We start from the raw sequence: 15,993 nt of genomic DNA, 5'->3' as shown, positions 1-15,993 counted from the left end.
CACCACCACTACCAAGACCAATTACAAGAGTAGATACTGAGATCTTGTACCGTTGCCCACTACACGAGTCTGAGGCTTTACAGAAGAAAAAGACTGTCACAAAGTACGGGGAGTGGGAGTATTACAAGTGTCCTGTTGCCAACTGTTTTGTGTCCTGTGGTGTTGATCGTGTAGAGTATTACATAGACTCGGCAAAACGTCAATTGCACCAGTTCTACCTCAAGATCGAGTTGGACAAAATGCAGTGCTACTGTGAACGTCCCTTGAGAATGTCCCAGTCTCAATCTGAAAAAAACCCCGGACGTCTCTTCTTCATTTGTCCCAAACGTAACTGCAAGTTCTTCCAGTGGGCCGATCAAACCCTGAGTAAGAAAGTGAAAGCCTGGTTATTAGAGAGCCAACGCCCCTCCAATCACGCAGGTTACCCACGACCGCATTAATTATTCAAACCCAGCAGGCAGAATTATGTGTCCAATTGGATAGAACAATTGCCTTACAAGAAGCAATCTAACCGATTCTGCGATGAGCAGACAGTGAGAGATCACGTGATCCCCGAACGTGGCACCCCCTTTGACCAAGAGTTGTGGGACGAATGTCAAAAGGTCAACATCTTCAGCATAGCAGACCATCTCGACATCATTGAATTTCCACGGGAATTGAAAGGGCGTCTTTTCAATCCGAAAAAGGAAAGGGAATTTCCTGAAGACTTGTATACATTACGCGTCATGGCCAAGGTCAGGGAACAAAGTAAAAAAGGTCGTTGGAGCTGCGATTGTTTCGTGGGAAACAGAAGACCGCATGATCACTAGTCGCCCGCATAAACTAAACCAATCAAGATAATTCATGTCAAGAATGTTGATTGGTTCTAAAAAAATACCATAAACTTAACTCTAGAGACATTAAATTTTCAGTCTCGAACAACATGGCTTCTGTTAAGGACAGCTTATGTCTCGTCAGACTTAGAGGGATTCTTTGTGCAAAAGAAATTTCAAGTGTGTGAAATGGGTTATTACTCTTGGAATGAACACTTTGGACGCCATGCTTTCTTCCAGCCAGCAACACTCAAAGACTTGTCTCACAAGGATAAAAAGACAGTGTGCTTTGCAAAGTATAAAATACACGGACTCACTTATCAACCCCGTTACCAAGAGAGAGCTTATGAGCAAGATCAAGCAGATATTGTCTTACTGCGCTTGTACAACCAATACAAGACGGGGAAAAGAACTGTGGTAGCCTCCAAAGGAGGTCATGTTGAAAAAGACTTGTTAAACAAACTGAACATTCCTTGTCTCGATTTAGAAACTTGGGGTTGCCCCAAATACAAACAGTTAAAACAAACGATTGTAAAACCGTTAGCGAGTTGTGGTTTTCACTTAAATGATAACATTCACCATTGTCCCATGACCGAGTGTCACATGTTTTGGTTATGGTTTCAAACTTATATCATGTAAATAATCAGTTTCCATGTCCTGTAATTTTAGGGGAAAAAATTGATATTGATTTATTTGTTTATGTTAGAAACCAGACTTTTTTTACTCGGTGAACACGGAAATGAGATTAATGACGTCATTACACCAGGCTTTTTACTCGGTCAACACGGAAACGAAATTAATGACGTCATTACACCAGGCTTTTTTTTTTTACTCAGTCAACACGGAAACGAGATTAATGACGTCATTACACCAGGCTATTTTTTTTTTACTCGGTCAACACGGAAATGAGATTAATGACGTCATTACACCAGGCTTTTTTTTTTTACTCGGTCAACACGGAAATGAGATTAATGACATCATTCCTCACCCATGAAAGGGAGCGGGGCTTCTGTTACCATGGATACGTCAAAATCAAGAAAACATTAGAACTTTTTCCCATAACAATACCTTTTCATAAACATCACTCACTGGACGCTCGTGTTATTATTATTCAATGAAAGTCGATAAAGTAAATATCAGACTCTGTGTTCATTTTAAAGCAAAGTTTATTATCAAAATCCTAATTACAATGTGTGAGCTCTAGTAGCAACGCGCCCGAATTGTTAGAATTGATGCGCCCAACTTAAGAAACATCCATTGAATGAATTACATACTCGTTATTTAAATGCATGTCGGTTGACACAATACAATTCTATGATTTGATTCACTTCCCATGGAAATAAATAGTAAACAAACTCTCAAAAACGAATGTTATCCCAAAGGTTATTTACATGGCAAGTCACAACATAAAAAATTACATGATAAACATTCCTATCAATGTTTCGGATGACACTTTCTAAAACATTAAAAACCGTTACAATGTTATCCGTACTGATGTGGTATGGAAAATGAAACTGAAACAAAGCAAGACAAAACTACATTCATATAATGCTTTCTAACCTGTAATCATAAATGTCACGCTGGCGATACACTATAAAAACACTGCAATAATTTTGAATTTCCTTGGGTAAAACATAGTCCAGAAATATGCAAAAATAGACTTGATTACGTTCTGTATCAGCGTCACAAATTGCTAATGTTATCATAACATCAATTTGAGCGAATGGTGAATGGATCAGACCATATAAGATTCTCTCCATCAGAAATCGAACATGTTCTGCAGGAAGTGGGTAGCCAAATTTGAACTGAAGAGAAAAAAATCGTACGATTAATGTTTGGCATTCGTAAGCACATAGCAACAATGTGTATGTGGAATCCTTTTGACTTTGTGCCACGTGCACAAAACTAGCGTCGGTTTATCACTCACTCACTGGACACACGTGGTAGTCAAGTAAACCTTGAAACTGACATGTCGATACATAAAAAGCCAAACTTACTGCGTTAATTTGTTGTTTGACTCCTTCCCTATCTTGTATCGCTTCTTGAAGAGCGTTTATTGCTCACTGCCATGGTGAAACCTCTCTGTTACAAGGTTCAGTAAGTTCCACAGGTGGGAGTTCGTCACCTAGTTTTCTTCGGCAGTGGGGACACAGAGGTGAGTTTCTTTCCCATTCCCTTTGACAACTGCGGTGGGCAAATTTCTTGCAGCATGGGAAGCGTAGGACATTTCCTCCGATAATATTGAAACCATGGTCCCCATCGGTCAAACAGAATACACAGTGTTTGTCGCGGGCAGTTTCCGGCACTATTTCTGCATCCAAACCACGTAGCCTTCGGGATTGACGTGGCGCCATGTTTTTGCAATGAAAACTGTAAAATACTCTGGACTTGATTTCACTCGATTTGCGTGAAGTAATATTAGCTAGCGCGACACCTATTTCAAAGTGATGGATTTTTGTTTCGAAAGGACGAGTTTTTCAAAGGCACGGTATTTCAAAGACTACCCTGCCGTTCATGCCGCCATAATGCACTAATCTGATGGGTTCGGCAAAGCGTCGACAGTTCGTGCCACCATAATACACTTATCTGATTGGTTCGGCAGAGCGTCACACCATTCTGATTGGCTCGCTAAACAAAGATGGTACATGTCACTCAACTTGGGTGTGCTCATAAAAGATCAGGCATAGTAGACAAAAAATATTCTCATTCTCACTCGTGGAAAAATGGCGGTCAGTTTTGAAAATGATTACGTTATGCTGTGTCACGACCATGCTGAGCACATCAATGAAAGGCACGTGGATTTGGACAAGGAATTTGCAGCCTCCAAATTCCTGCGGACCTTTAATTTAACGTCAACTGTGACCTTTCTGGCAAGGAAAACTTTCGTCGATAGTGACGATTATGAAATCATCGAAGAAGGTTACAAGAAAGGTCATGGCCACTATTACATGTACGTCTTCAAAATGAAGAAAGTAATCGGAGTCTGTCTGTGGGGTTATCCCACAGACGAGATTTGCTTGTATTTCTCATGGAAGGAATCATACGGCGACAAATTTTGCGTCATTACGGCATATCCGTTCTCCCGAGCGTATCATCCCATACGAAAATGGAAGCCCTGTAAAATGACTGCGATTTGGCTCATCGTTGACTGGAAGCCTTTTTGCAGCCGATTAGCAGTGAAATGACAGGCATTTAACAGAATTCAGCAAAAACTGCTAGCTGCACTTTGACTGCACCGAGCTATGATCTTCAACAGCCACACTGCAGTTATTTACCAGCTCAGCTTTTGCTGTTGAATGACTGTTGTTTGTCTTCTGATGCAATCAGTAAGTCGCAATACGACCTTACGTTAAATATTAATTAATTTGTGTCCACCGCTGAGGCTGTAATCCGAAATAACCCGTTATAATTATACGACTGCAGTTTCGCTTCCCGGTCTTCTCGCGTATAGCCACAGATATACGCATGTAATTATAAACGAACCGCTACATAAATGATCGAGCTAGCGAGACACAATGAACCTGCACGACTGATAAAACTGTATACGTTCGCAAGCTTGCAAATAAGAGACGACGAAATAGCTGTTGAGCTCTCTGCTTACCTTTATTTCAGCCTGATTCATTTGTGCTACATTTGAATTTAATGCCTTCGATCTTAAGAGTTGAGCTGAATTAGCAGTAAAAGTGTTCCCAAACCGCAGTCAAATACAACAATGAATGCTTGTGTTCAGCAGTAAACTTACAGCAGATCCGTTGCGCTAGAAGCACGCGGTAAGAAATGGCGCAAACTTTCGATCGCTCTATCTGAAGTTTATTGGTCCCTTTGAAAAACCAATCATGGAACACGTTCTAAATTCCCATTTCAGGCTTGAGTCACGAAATGATAAGCCATGTATGGCGGTATGCTTGCTTTCCAAATGATCCGAAAGGTACTAGAAAACTGTAACTCTCTTTCCTTTAAAATACGAAACTAACATGTGCTATATGCATGCAATGTAAATTAACAGACATTTTTGTTTTTGTTTTTTTCTCGTCGTGCAGGAGTCTCTACGGACACTCTATAACCTGCGAACGCAGATGCATTTCCAGTTGCCGCTTCGAGATGCATCTGCATTCAAGGGTAGATTCTCTATGACAAAACAAAAAGGTCACCTGGCCGGCTAGCTGACCTTACTTGTGATAATTGAAGGATGCTGGCGTGATAAATAGTAGACTGTTCACAGCCCTCTATTTTTTCGTATTTTTCGATCGAGGAGTGCGTGGTGAGAACAGGGAGAGAGAACTGGACTGAGAAACAGAGTGGCTGAGAACAGTCTAGATAAGTAGTAACAGGAAAGCTCAAGCCGGCTTCCCGATATGCAAACTCGAAAACACAGCAAAACAGAAAAAAAAATGGACAAGCTGTTTTTTCCAAGTACTTTGCAGCACGTTTAAGCCAACACTATTCTAAAACTTTTAAAATTTTGATTGGGTTTTTGGTGGCTATTTTTTTACAGGAGAAATCATCTCATTTACTGTGTGTAAAAAGGAACCTCCCAATAAAGATCGCAGTCAGTTCGTAGCGAGAAAATTAAAATTTTAATCAATACCCGGTCAATATCACGCTAATTACATGTAAACAAATACTCGCAAACAATTAATCCTTCTCACATCGGTTAGGAAAAGAAATTACAAATGAGCGGTCTGGAAAGTCAGCCACATCGATGTATACACATTTTGCTAAAATACAAGATATAAGAATAACCTGAACTTTGTTTTGATTAGGTTTTTTTGTAACTTGAATGTGCGATGCACATGCCCCAGTGATGCTGTCTTGGATAAGACTCTCTACTTTCTTTTCCAACAGCGTGACAAGTGCTAAATTATACACTGTTGGAGTGGACATTTCTGGCCCAGGGGTGACACATGGCTTTTGGACTTGGAGGTAGAAAATTACTTGCGCATATGACACTTCATTTTTGCTTGAAAAATACTTTATAGTATAACTGTTGCGGCATTTCACTCTTTTGTAATCTTTTGAGTGGTAAACATCGTTTCCTCTTCTCATTCACGTAAATACCCTTGTCCCAGTTGATTCAGGGACATATCCAAAATAGTCTGCTAACGCACAAAACGTTCTTTCGTCCACTTGTTTCTGTTCTACTCCCCCCATGGCAAAAATGCCCTGTTCTATCTCTGTTTCGCGTGTACACGCATGCGAGGAAGTGACTTTTTTGTAGAATTCTTCCACCCCAGAACCCTTCGGTAATTGAGTTTCTAATTGGGGTAAGCGTTGCATGATAGAAATTGCTGAAGCAATTTGAAAGGGGACATTTGCGTTCCGTGAAACAGTTTCAATATTTCGCCATTATAGTTTTCAAAAGGAAAACACGAATGACTCCATAATGGCCCAAGGTTCCTCACATCCTGGGGAATATGTAACAAATAGTGCAGGTTGGTAGTCTGGTACCTCATACCATAAAGTTCTGCAAAGGTAACACAAAAGTGTTCTATTAAATTTTCTGCATGGACAAGCTGTGCGTTTGTTATCTGCTCCACAGACAACAAAAAGATCGCTTCACTTAATAGCATAAAGTGTTCGTACCAAGCATCTGGAAGGATGCCGTTCAGAACTACAGCTCCGTAAAAAAGATGAAAGGAACGGAGTTCTGATGCCTTCCAATACTTGCCATGGTTCTCCATGGACCGAGGGCAGCGCGAAATCTTGTTAGGGGGCTTTATCTCTGCTAGTCGATTATCCACCTCGGAAATTCTGTTTGCGATACAGTAGGTTTCATTGCTATGGCCGCTGCCAAACCATAACTTAAGAAGCAGTTTCATAACTCCCTCTAAAACGCAGTGCATATAATCGACAGCACTTCGTCTAATAAGGTCATGGTATTTCAAAGCTGCAAACCAGCAAGGCCCTTTTATTCCATCAACAGTCATGTGCTTTTCGAACGCTTGTCTCGCATCTTCACGCGTTTGTTCATGAGTTCTAGCAGGTCCAGTGGGATCGGATGATTCAAATGGAAATGCATGAACAGTACCACCTTTTGATGTTCGGACGCTGATGCCTGGTTTCTTGCATTTTAAGCAACCGAAAAAACCATTGTACTGTGTACTGTTGCAAACCATACATTTAGCAGGCATGTCACACGTGCCAAGCAAAAGGATAGCCTTCGAAATAAAGTTCTCTCCAGAGGGGCTTTTGGCTTCCATTCCGTCAGTTTCTAGCTTAGACAGAGCAGTATGAAAAGGCTTTAAGAAATTAAGCATGATTGGCTTTGATTCGCCCTACCACAACCCTGCCAATATCAAGTTTTCTTTTTGAAAACGCTGCGGACAAGGAAGTTTGTTGATAGCAAAATACAGCGGCCATAGGGAAAACTTCGAAGACTTAAAGAGGGGCACCCAGTCTGTGTTGTAGGTAAAAGATAAATTACGCTTATCGCGTAAGAAGCTGTTCTCATGTTCAAAGTGCTCTTTGTAGAGTTCACCATCGTAGACATCTTCAATCACGTTTGGTCTCCTACTACGTTTGAATCGATGATCAAGTAAATTAAAGAATTTTGGCTTGGTGAATAGTGACTGTAGTTGGGAAATCAGGGGAACTTCCAAGCAGTAACATAAACTGCCAACGCTCCTTAGGTCTCGCTGGCACATCATGTTAGGGCAGATATTTGTCTTAGTCTTGTCAGTGATTTTCTCCAAACATCCAGCATAAAAGTAATGGTAGACGATTGGGTTTGTGACATTATGGAAGTGTCTCTTCAGTTGGAACAGTGATTTTGGACACAAGTTTGGCGATAAACAGTGAAGGTTTATAAGACAAAGAGTGTCATTTAAAGCCTCGCCCGTTAATGAATGACGAATTGCCACAGTCAAAATCAAAAGAATACTTATGCCAACAGTGATTGTCGCCCCTTCATAGAGTGGTTTGCTGTCGGTGCTTTCTTGGAATTCGTAGCCCTCTCCTTCTGCTTCATCAAAACGAGGTGGCAAGAAAATGCTTTCCTCTTCAACATCACACTCGTCATCAATTGTAAATGGACGATTCACTTCTTGTTGAATTGTTGTAAGTTCTTCTACTAAATGGTTCTTCAACTCTTCCATATGTTTGTCCAACCAATTATCGTTTTCTTCTCCTTCTTTAACCATGTGAGATGCTGAAGCGTGCATCAAGTCAAGATATTCGTCTGGGACCTCAAAACGAGCATATTTTGAAAATAGTTCGTCTGACTCTTGTAATGTTAGACCGCTAGTACAAGGTCCAGGGCCTGGTTCTTCAGGGATAATCAGAATGTCATTTGAAGGTTGCTCGTCTGACTCGTCTTGTAATGTTGAACCACTAGTGCAAGGTCCAGGGCCTGGTTCTTCAGCGAAAATCGGAATGTTGTACTTCTTGTTTTCAACTGCCTGATCTCCAACAGGTACACAACTAGCAACAACTTGTTCGACGATTTCAGCAGTTGCATTCATCATGTTCGAATGCAAATTTTCCACAAGCTCAGATGGCCTTTCCATATTGATGCTACTAACAGCAGTTTACAAGTATTTGATTGATTTGGATAACGTTTGTATGATTTTAAAATTTTATTCGTGTGTCGATACCATCAACAGTCCCGCATCGATTATCATCATGTGTCGGAAATTCCGCTCATTGGATTTCACCTCGGCCCCAGCAGTGTGCACGAATCACGCACGCTAGCTAGCAAATGAAAAACGTAAAAGAAACACAAAAAAAAAACGGTACAAGCATGACGCAAGTACTAAAGTTTTTATTAAGAGGTGTTAGGGTTGCGTTTTCAGCTTAAGCATCGCATGAGTTGGCTTCTAGGCATGGCTTTTAGCAACATAATAGTGTGGGTGATGACAGCTTGGTAGTTTATTCGAACATGCACCAACATATGCCTAGATCTGTTCAAAACGGCTGAGCGTAATGAAAAAATGTGAGGATGTGAGCTAAAAAAAGATGTTGCGCTTGATCACGACCGCAATTTATTTAAATTTTGACCTCCGAGCCGCTATATAAAAGTTCAAGATGAGGTGGAAATCAGAGACCACGATCAAGTTCATATCATGATCATGCCCCTTTGATCTTTACAAGTCATTTCATCACCCCACGGAATTTGTTTCAAGATTCTCACGCAACTGGAAAATAATATATGTAGTTTGTTAAGGGCATTTTTCGTTGCTTTATCACCAAAACATAGCATGACTCGACAATAAAACTGACTTTCTGTTGGTCCAGATGATATAAAATATTACAAGTTAGTGCTTATTGACGGTTATCCATGCACATAATCAAATTAAAAAGGGTTATTGGTTCTCTTATCTTCGTAAGATAAGGTTGCTTGGCAGAGACATGCGCAACGTTTCGGCGGTTTATTCAAGTGAAATCCTGACGGTTGCTTTTGCTGTAGCGTGGAAAGCACTTATCGAAACCATGGCTGGCTTTTCATCAATTGCTAGCGATTTGAATAAGCTACACGAAAATCAGATCGAAGACAAAGTAGACGAAGAAGGTGCCCAAACACCAAAGCCGGCAAAGTCAAAGCGAAAATTTGTTATCATGTTCTGGGTGGAGACGAAAGAATTCAACGTTATGGCCCTGTCCAAGATCCCAAAAGAGTGTAGGGAAGAGGGAAAGATTACGAAAATAAGAGCCGAAGGAAAGCCGTGGACTGTAAAATTGGTTCAAATCAGCGGTAAGTGTTGCACTACTGTTGTTAATACTTGCTCCTAAACCATAATCTCTATTAGTAAAGCCCGTGATGCCATTCCCTTCTTCAAAAGCGGCCAAAAAAATTGAGACGCTTTGGCTCTAAAAACAAGAAACAGAGTAGTTTGCACCCTCCTATTGGAGCTTAGATCAAGAAATTTAAACTCAAAGGGGTCGAGGGTAAGAAAAGGGTATAATTATTTAGTATAAAACGACACAGAATTTACTACAGAGAATGAAGTTGAACCGCCAAAATTTAACTTACAACGTTCACCCTATCGCGTGACAGTGTGCTTTTCGATGTTTCGTGACATTTCTCCTTTGACCACCTGTGACACTCCAAGGGTTTGCTTTGTTTACCGTAATTTTCTCAAATAAACGCCGGGTCTCGGATAAACGCTGGGTTGGCTTTGTATTTAAAACCAAAATCTAGACTTTTTCCACTGATGAAGGGCTACACGGAAAAAAAATTATTTCCATTTGCCATAGCAACATTTGTCACTGATCATACGGAATACAGTCCGCGCAACCGAAATTCAAACAGAGGCCAACAGCGTCACACACATTTTGCGCTCTTTGATTGGTTGTGATGAGCGAGAGACAGCAGAGAAATTACATGAAGTGAGGCGCGAAGAAATGTTCATTATGTCTCGAAGACGAAGTGCTGGCTTCTGTTTTCACTCCTTTTTCTTACCTTACTGAGTTGACAATCTTTCAAAAGGAAGTGCAGCGACTAATTTTGATTTAGTGTGTGATGCTGTTCGTGTCTGAATTGCTGGAATGGCGATCGTCGGTTGAGATTCATCTGAAGTCTCCGATATTGCTATGGCCAATTCGACTCGACATCGAGGAACTAGGTTGTTATTAAAAACCTGTTAAAACTGTCTTCCAGACCAAAAAAACATTTTTACAAGGAAGCGAAAATCATTCCCTTTCTTCTTCACTTCATTAAAAAGTTCGATGTCTGCTATCTACGTCTAACCAGCGCTGGGTCGACAACTATTGGCATGTTGCTCAGTGGTTTTAGGACCTTCGCTACGCTGGATGCCTTTCAAACAGTTATTGCATTTCGGATAGACTGGTCTTGTCAGGAAGAAACTGTAGAAACTTTGTTTTGTTTGATTTGTAAAGATTGTATTTTGATTGTATTAAATTCTTAATTTTGAGAATTGCAAAATCTGTTTGGCAGAATATAAAAATTACACAGTCAAATTGATATAAATTGATAACAATAATATAACTGAAAATACTGGAACCAGTTTGGCGATCGTTATGACATAGCTTTTGATAACTTTCCTTTCAGAAAACAAAAAAGAGCTTGAAGAGAAAATGAATCTTCTCATTGAAGAAATTTCAAAAACTAATAAGGAAACAGAACTATCAGAAAATGTTCCTTCAACTAGTGAGAACGAGAGCTCAAAGAAATGAAAACGTAGCGTGCTGGTGGCTAAAAACGATCAGGAGGTAGACCCAGAGAAAAAACAGAAAAGAAAACGAAGCTTCTAATCAAGCTAAGCAGCAAAAAAAGGAAGCTAAGAAGCAAAAAGAAAATCTGCAAATTGAAACCTCGCACAAGGCAGCAAGAGAGTACTTTGAAGACAAGATGAGAAAGCAACAGCAGCAGCAACAGCCACTGCAACCTCAAAACCAGCAGCAATGTCAGGAACAGTTGCAAGGGCAACAGCAGCAGCAACAACAACTGCTGCTGCAACATCAACAGAAACCACAACAGTGGCAGGAAGAGCAACACCTGCAGCAGCAGCAGCAACAACAGGACCAGCAGCAACAACAACTGCAGTTGCAACAGCAAGTGAATCCACAACAGTGGCAGCACCAACAACAGCAAGAGAATCCTCAACCATGGCAACAACAACAGCAGCAGAATCTGCAACCATACCAGCAACAACAACAGCAGCAGAATCTGCGACCATACCAGCAACAACAACAGCAGCAGAATCTGCAACCATACCAGCAACAACAGCAGCAGAATCTGCAACCATACCAGCAACAACAACAGCAGCAGAATCTGCAATCATACCAGCAACAACAACAGCAGCAGAATCTGCAACCATACCAGCAACAACAACAACAGCAGAATCCGCAACCATACCAGCAACAACAACAACAGCAGAATCTGCAACCATGGCAGCAACAACAACAGCACCAGAATATGCAACCATGGCAACAACACCAGTTGCAACAGCAGCGGAATCCAAAACCATTGCAACAACAACAACAACAACAGGGGCAGCAGCAGCAGAATCCACAGCACCTTCAGTTGCATCAACAGCAGAAACCACAACAAAGGCAGCTGCAACCACAGCAACAAATGCCAGGCCATCAGCCAACAGAAGTACAAGTGAATAATGCTTCTGTACTGCACCTTGATCAACCACCGCCTCCAACTTTTGATAAGCAATCTGGCCAGACTACACGAGAAGTTCATGACCTGACTGACCACCATTCCTACTCAGATTTGTCACTTAATGCTTCCACTTCTTCTTTGAATTCCTCTTTGTCATCTACTATTTACAATGCAGTGCATCCTGCAGATGACTTGACCAATCTGGAAAATGATAATAGCTTTGATATGGACATGGCAATGGATTCAGACTGCCAAAGCTGTCTTGACAAGGATGCTGAGATCAGACTGCTCAGAGAGGAAGTGGATGAGCTTCGTTATCTAGGTATGGTCAGTGTTATTATTTCTCAGTCAGGACTGCAATATTACAAACTTGAATACCATGTATATTGAATCATTTTTGATATAGTAAAAAACATAATAATATTGAAAGGTTGCAGAAACTTTTCGACATCACGTCCAAATAAAATTTGGTGGTATTTAAGCAATTGCTAAACTTCTAAAAAACCTAGTCAGGTGCTACTTATGAAAATTCCCAGCATCACTTAACTACACTAACGGTTTGTTTTCCAAATCTTACTTATGTTACAGTTCCACCTCCTGAAGTACTTGAATATCTCCAGAAAGTTACTGATGGTTTTAAGGTAAATGATGAGACATGTTTGGCAAATCAATTGCATCTTGGTGTAACTTAAATGTTAATGCAATCCATTAATTCTTTGCTATCTTTATTTCCCAAGGGTGAAACACAACATTTCACGTCAACACCTTTAGTGTCAAAAAACGAGACAATAAAGTCCGCCTTTACAGCCAAAAACTTGTGTCTGACTGGAAGTGCTTCCCAAGGCCAGGTAAGGCTTATGAATTGTAAGGTTAAGATACTTGGCAAAAGTTTTTATTTGCCAAGTTGGAAGGATGTAGCTGGGCTAGAAAGTGTGCAGTTACATTTTTAATTTCCCATACATTTGTTTATATTTTTTCCCGCAAATTGACGCGGTTCGCGGGAAAATTATAGACAAATGTATGGAAAATTAAAAACGTAACTGAACGCTTTCTAACCCAGCTACAGTACTTCAAACTTGGCAAATAAAAACTTTTGCCAAGTATCTTAACCGTACAATTCATAAGTTGTCCAGAATTCGATTTTTGTAAAAGATATTTGCCGTCGGATTCCCATACAAACACTGTAATTTCTACCCACTTTGCCTACTCGTCAAAACCGTGATAAGGCCTATTCATGATCAATTTTTCTTCCAAGGTTGCAAAGTTGTTTGCTAACCACATCAGCAGATTTCTGATCTTTACAAGGCATAATGATCGGTATTATCATCCATATGGGGCTGTCAGATGGTGTGTGAATTAGGTCTGGAGGGTGATAGATAGCCGAATTGATAAGCTTCTCTAGATATTTTAATTTAAAAAATATACCCTTCAAGTTCTTACTTTGTTGCGAAAGGAACTCTGGTGTAGAAGACAAGCGTTTTGCATGGTCTAGCATAGTTCTCAGATTGAAGTGAAATTTGTACCTGCTGTTGACATGACACTCAAGCAGACTTGATATGCGCGAAACTTTTTGTTTTAATTTAAGCAGCGCTAATCATGTTTTATGACATTCTGTATTTCTTCTTTTTCACACTTCTATTTTCATATATATGTATATGTTAATTTTTTCATATTTCACGTTTGATAATGATGAAATGAAGTCATCGAATCATCAAGTCACTTTTTTATTGTTAATTTTCTTGTTTAAATAGTAATAATAATAATAATAATGATTGAAGTAATGTTGAGCGGCTCTCAATAATTGAAAAAATGTTGAAACGATATGACCCAATGGTATTCTGGGTAGACTACCTTGGTAGGGTTAGCATTTATCCTTTTATAAATAATCAAGATACTTTCTTTCTTTGAGAGCCTTAAGGGCATGATTTATGCGACCTGTCTTATTATCATGTTAATTCTGTCACAGATGACAATTATTTTTCCCAATTTCCCAGCAAATATTTGGGTTGCATTGTTAGTGGTTTATGCTTTTCGTGGGTCAATGATTCTACAATCAGGTTTATATAGTAATTATCATTGTTGTGTCATTTATTCAGGGTCAACACCATGATCTATTTTCTCCTGGAAATGGGAAGCAGGAGCTCTATACTGGAACAGGTGTGTATGTCTCCTGTGTAGAGCTCCATCCATCCATGACAGGGCTGGATTTAATCCAGCGGACATTATCACATCCATGATGTCACTTTTATTCACCCAAGAGGAACTGGCCACCTCAGTACCCTTTCGGGAGAATGGCTCAAAAACCAAAGGGAAAGTTCTGCAACAGCAGATATTACATGCAATTATAGGTAAAAATAATTTGATATGTCATCTTAAGTTAAAATAAGATCCAGAGGAGCTCTGTCAAGGTCTGTTTAGACAGTTTAATTATAACTTGACTTTATTACTCATGAATCAGCTTTCTTCTAGCTGAATATTATTATTGCATAGCAAGACTTCTCAATCTGATCAGCGAATTAATGTAAAATAATGGTCACGTCTGCACAAGCACCATACAAACTGTTCATGTATACAGCAGCAGTTTTAATGATTTAATGAGCAATTCTCATTTCTTATCTGTCTCTTTTCTTTGTGTTATAATTTTTCAGCTTATGCAAAGAAATGCCATGCCCTGTGGCAGAAAGAAAACAAACTGTCCAAACCACAAAGGGTGTATGACTGGAACAAAATTGTTCATAACAAGTGCACTTCAGCTGCAAGGAAGGCAAAGAAGCAGCTCAGCTTCAGCTTTAATGCTAGTCACGGATGCAGCTAAGTGGACAGTAATACATGTATATTAGTTAAACTAGTAGCATAGCAAGTGTTAGTAACTTGACATGTAAACACTTAAACTAATGCAGCATAATCCAAAAAAGAAATCAGAAAAGAGTGATATTTTTTCATTTTTGAGATACAGGCAGTCAAAGGCTCAAACCAAGCAGCTCTTAAAACACTCTAAGTTCATTTATAGGTATATTCGTTTAATATACTTAATGGTAAGTTTTTATTAACACAAGTTGGTTTTTTAATTTAAAACTTTGGCCGTGAAAATGGCAGTTGCTTTTCACACAAAATACCGCATGATAAGAAAAATAATATCACTCTACAAGTCAAAAATGCAAAGTTTACCGGTATATAAGTTTCAAATTAGGATCTATGTTAATGATACTGGCTGTATTATATAATTAAATGCGCCTTCGTGATTAAGATATATTAGTTATATATTTGAGCCAAGATAGTAAATATAGAAATATCTGAAATGCCTGAAGCTGAGCTTCTTTTTCCCAGCTCCTAATATATGCAGTTGCATTTGTTGCAAACAATTTTGTTCCATATAAATTTATTTTACAATTTGTATTTTTCTAGTCAATTGCAAAAGAAAACTAAATAAAGTTTTTAGCTGGAACAGATCCATGCTTTATAGGTTTCAATTATTATTCATCCGAGTTACATTTTATTTAACCCAATGACTCCATGATATATAAGATCCAATTTTACATAAAAGTTATAAATAGAAAACATGTTAAATACATTTGACTGTTTATCAGCTACCAAAAGGCTTGAACAGTCAAAGGTAAGTCAAACTGCAGACCTAGTATTTATTGCAGGACTTCCTTAAAGGTCTGTGGTTTTAGTGACAGTTGCAGTCAAAATGCAGTCGCTAGGCAGCCAAGTTACAGGAAATACCATGAATTCCTGAACTTTCTATCCCAAAACTGAATTGACTGCATTTTGACTGCCTATTAAATTTGACTGCAGAATGACTGTATTATGACTGCATGAGCAGTCATACAAAAGTCAAAAAATCAAAGAGTCACAGGCAAACTGCAGTGACTTAAAAACAGTCAAACTGCAGTTATGTGGCAGGTAAACTGCAGTCAAAAAAAAGTCAAAAAAAAGAGCTGCGGCAGCCCTGCCAATTTGGTAAGGGATGTCTCCTTGAAGCAGGGAAAGCAAGGTATGGTGACCTTTTAAAATCCTACATATGTTATGTAGGTAAGAACCAAACGGCTCTTTTAGGAGCCACCACATTAATAAAAGTCAATGGTCCAACGTGCTTTCCCGAATTCTTTT

General features: G+C 39.5%; 1 protein-coding gene and 1 pseudogene across 1 annotated transcript; one reads left to right on the top strand and one right to left on the bottom strand.

The window, feature by feature from the left end:
- Nucleotides 1-4,390: 4,390 nt before the first annotated feature.
- Nucleotides 4,391-8,317, bottom strand: LOC149115609 (uncharacterized; annotated as a pseudogene).
- Nucleotides 8,318-9,762: 1,445 nt separating this feature from the next.
- LOC149115608 (uncharacterized) lies at nucleotides 9,763-14,798 on the top strand. Its single transcript, XM_089285081.1, has 4 exons — nucleotides 9,763-12,202; nucleotides 12,618-12,728; nucleotides 13,977-14,037; nucleotides 14,529-14,798. Exons 1-2 carry the CDS (start codon nucleotides 11,119-11,121, stop codon nucleotides 12,620-12,622), a joined length of 1,089 nt encoding a protein of 362 aa, XP_089141207.1. The 5' UTR covers nucleotides 9,763-11,118; the 3' UTR covers nucleotides 12,623-12,728; nucleotides 13,977-14,037; nucleotides 14,529-14,798.
- The last annotated feature ends 1,195 nt before the right edge of the window (nucleotides 14,799-15,993 follow it).

The sequence above is a fragment of the Orbicella faveolata genome, unplaced genomic scaffold (genome assembly GCF_042242905.1).
Source record: "Orbicella faveolata isolate gen_17 unplaced genomic scaffold, um_ofav_v1 contig_13, whole genome shotgun sequence".
NCBI classification, from domain to species: domain Eukaryota; kingdom Metazoa; phylum Cnidaria; class Anthozoa; order Scleractinia; family Merulinidae; genus Orbicella; species Orbicella faveolata.
The sequence above is the reverse complement of the archived record's forward strand: the minus strand, read 5'-3'. Positions and strand labels throughout refer to the sequence as shown.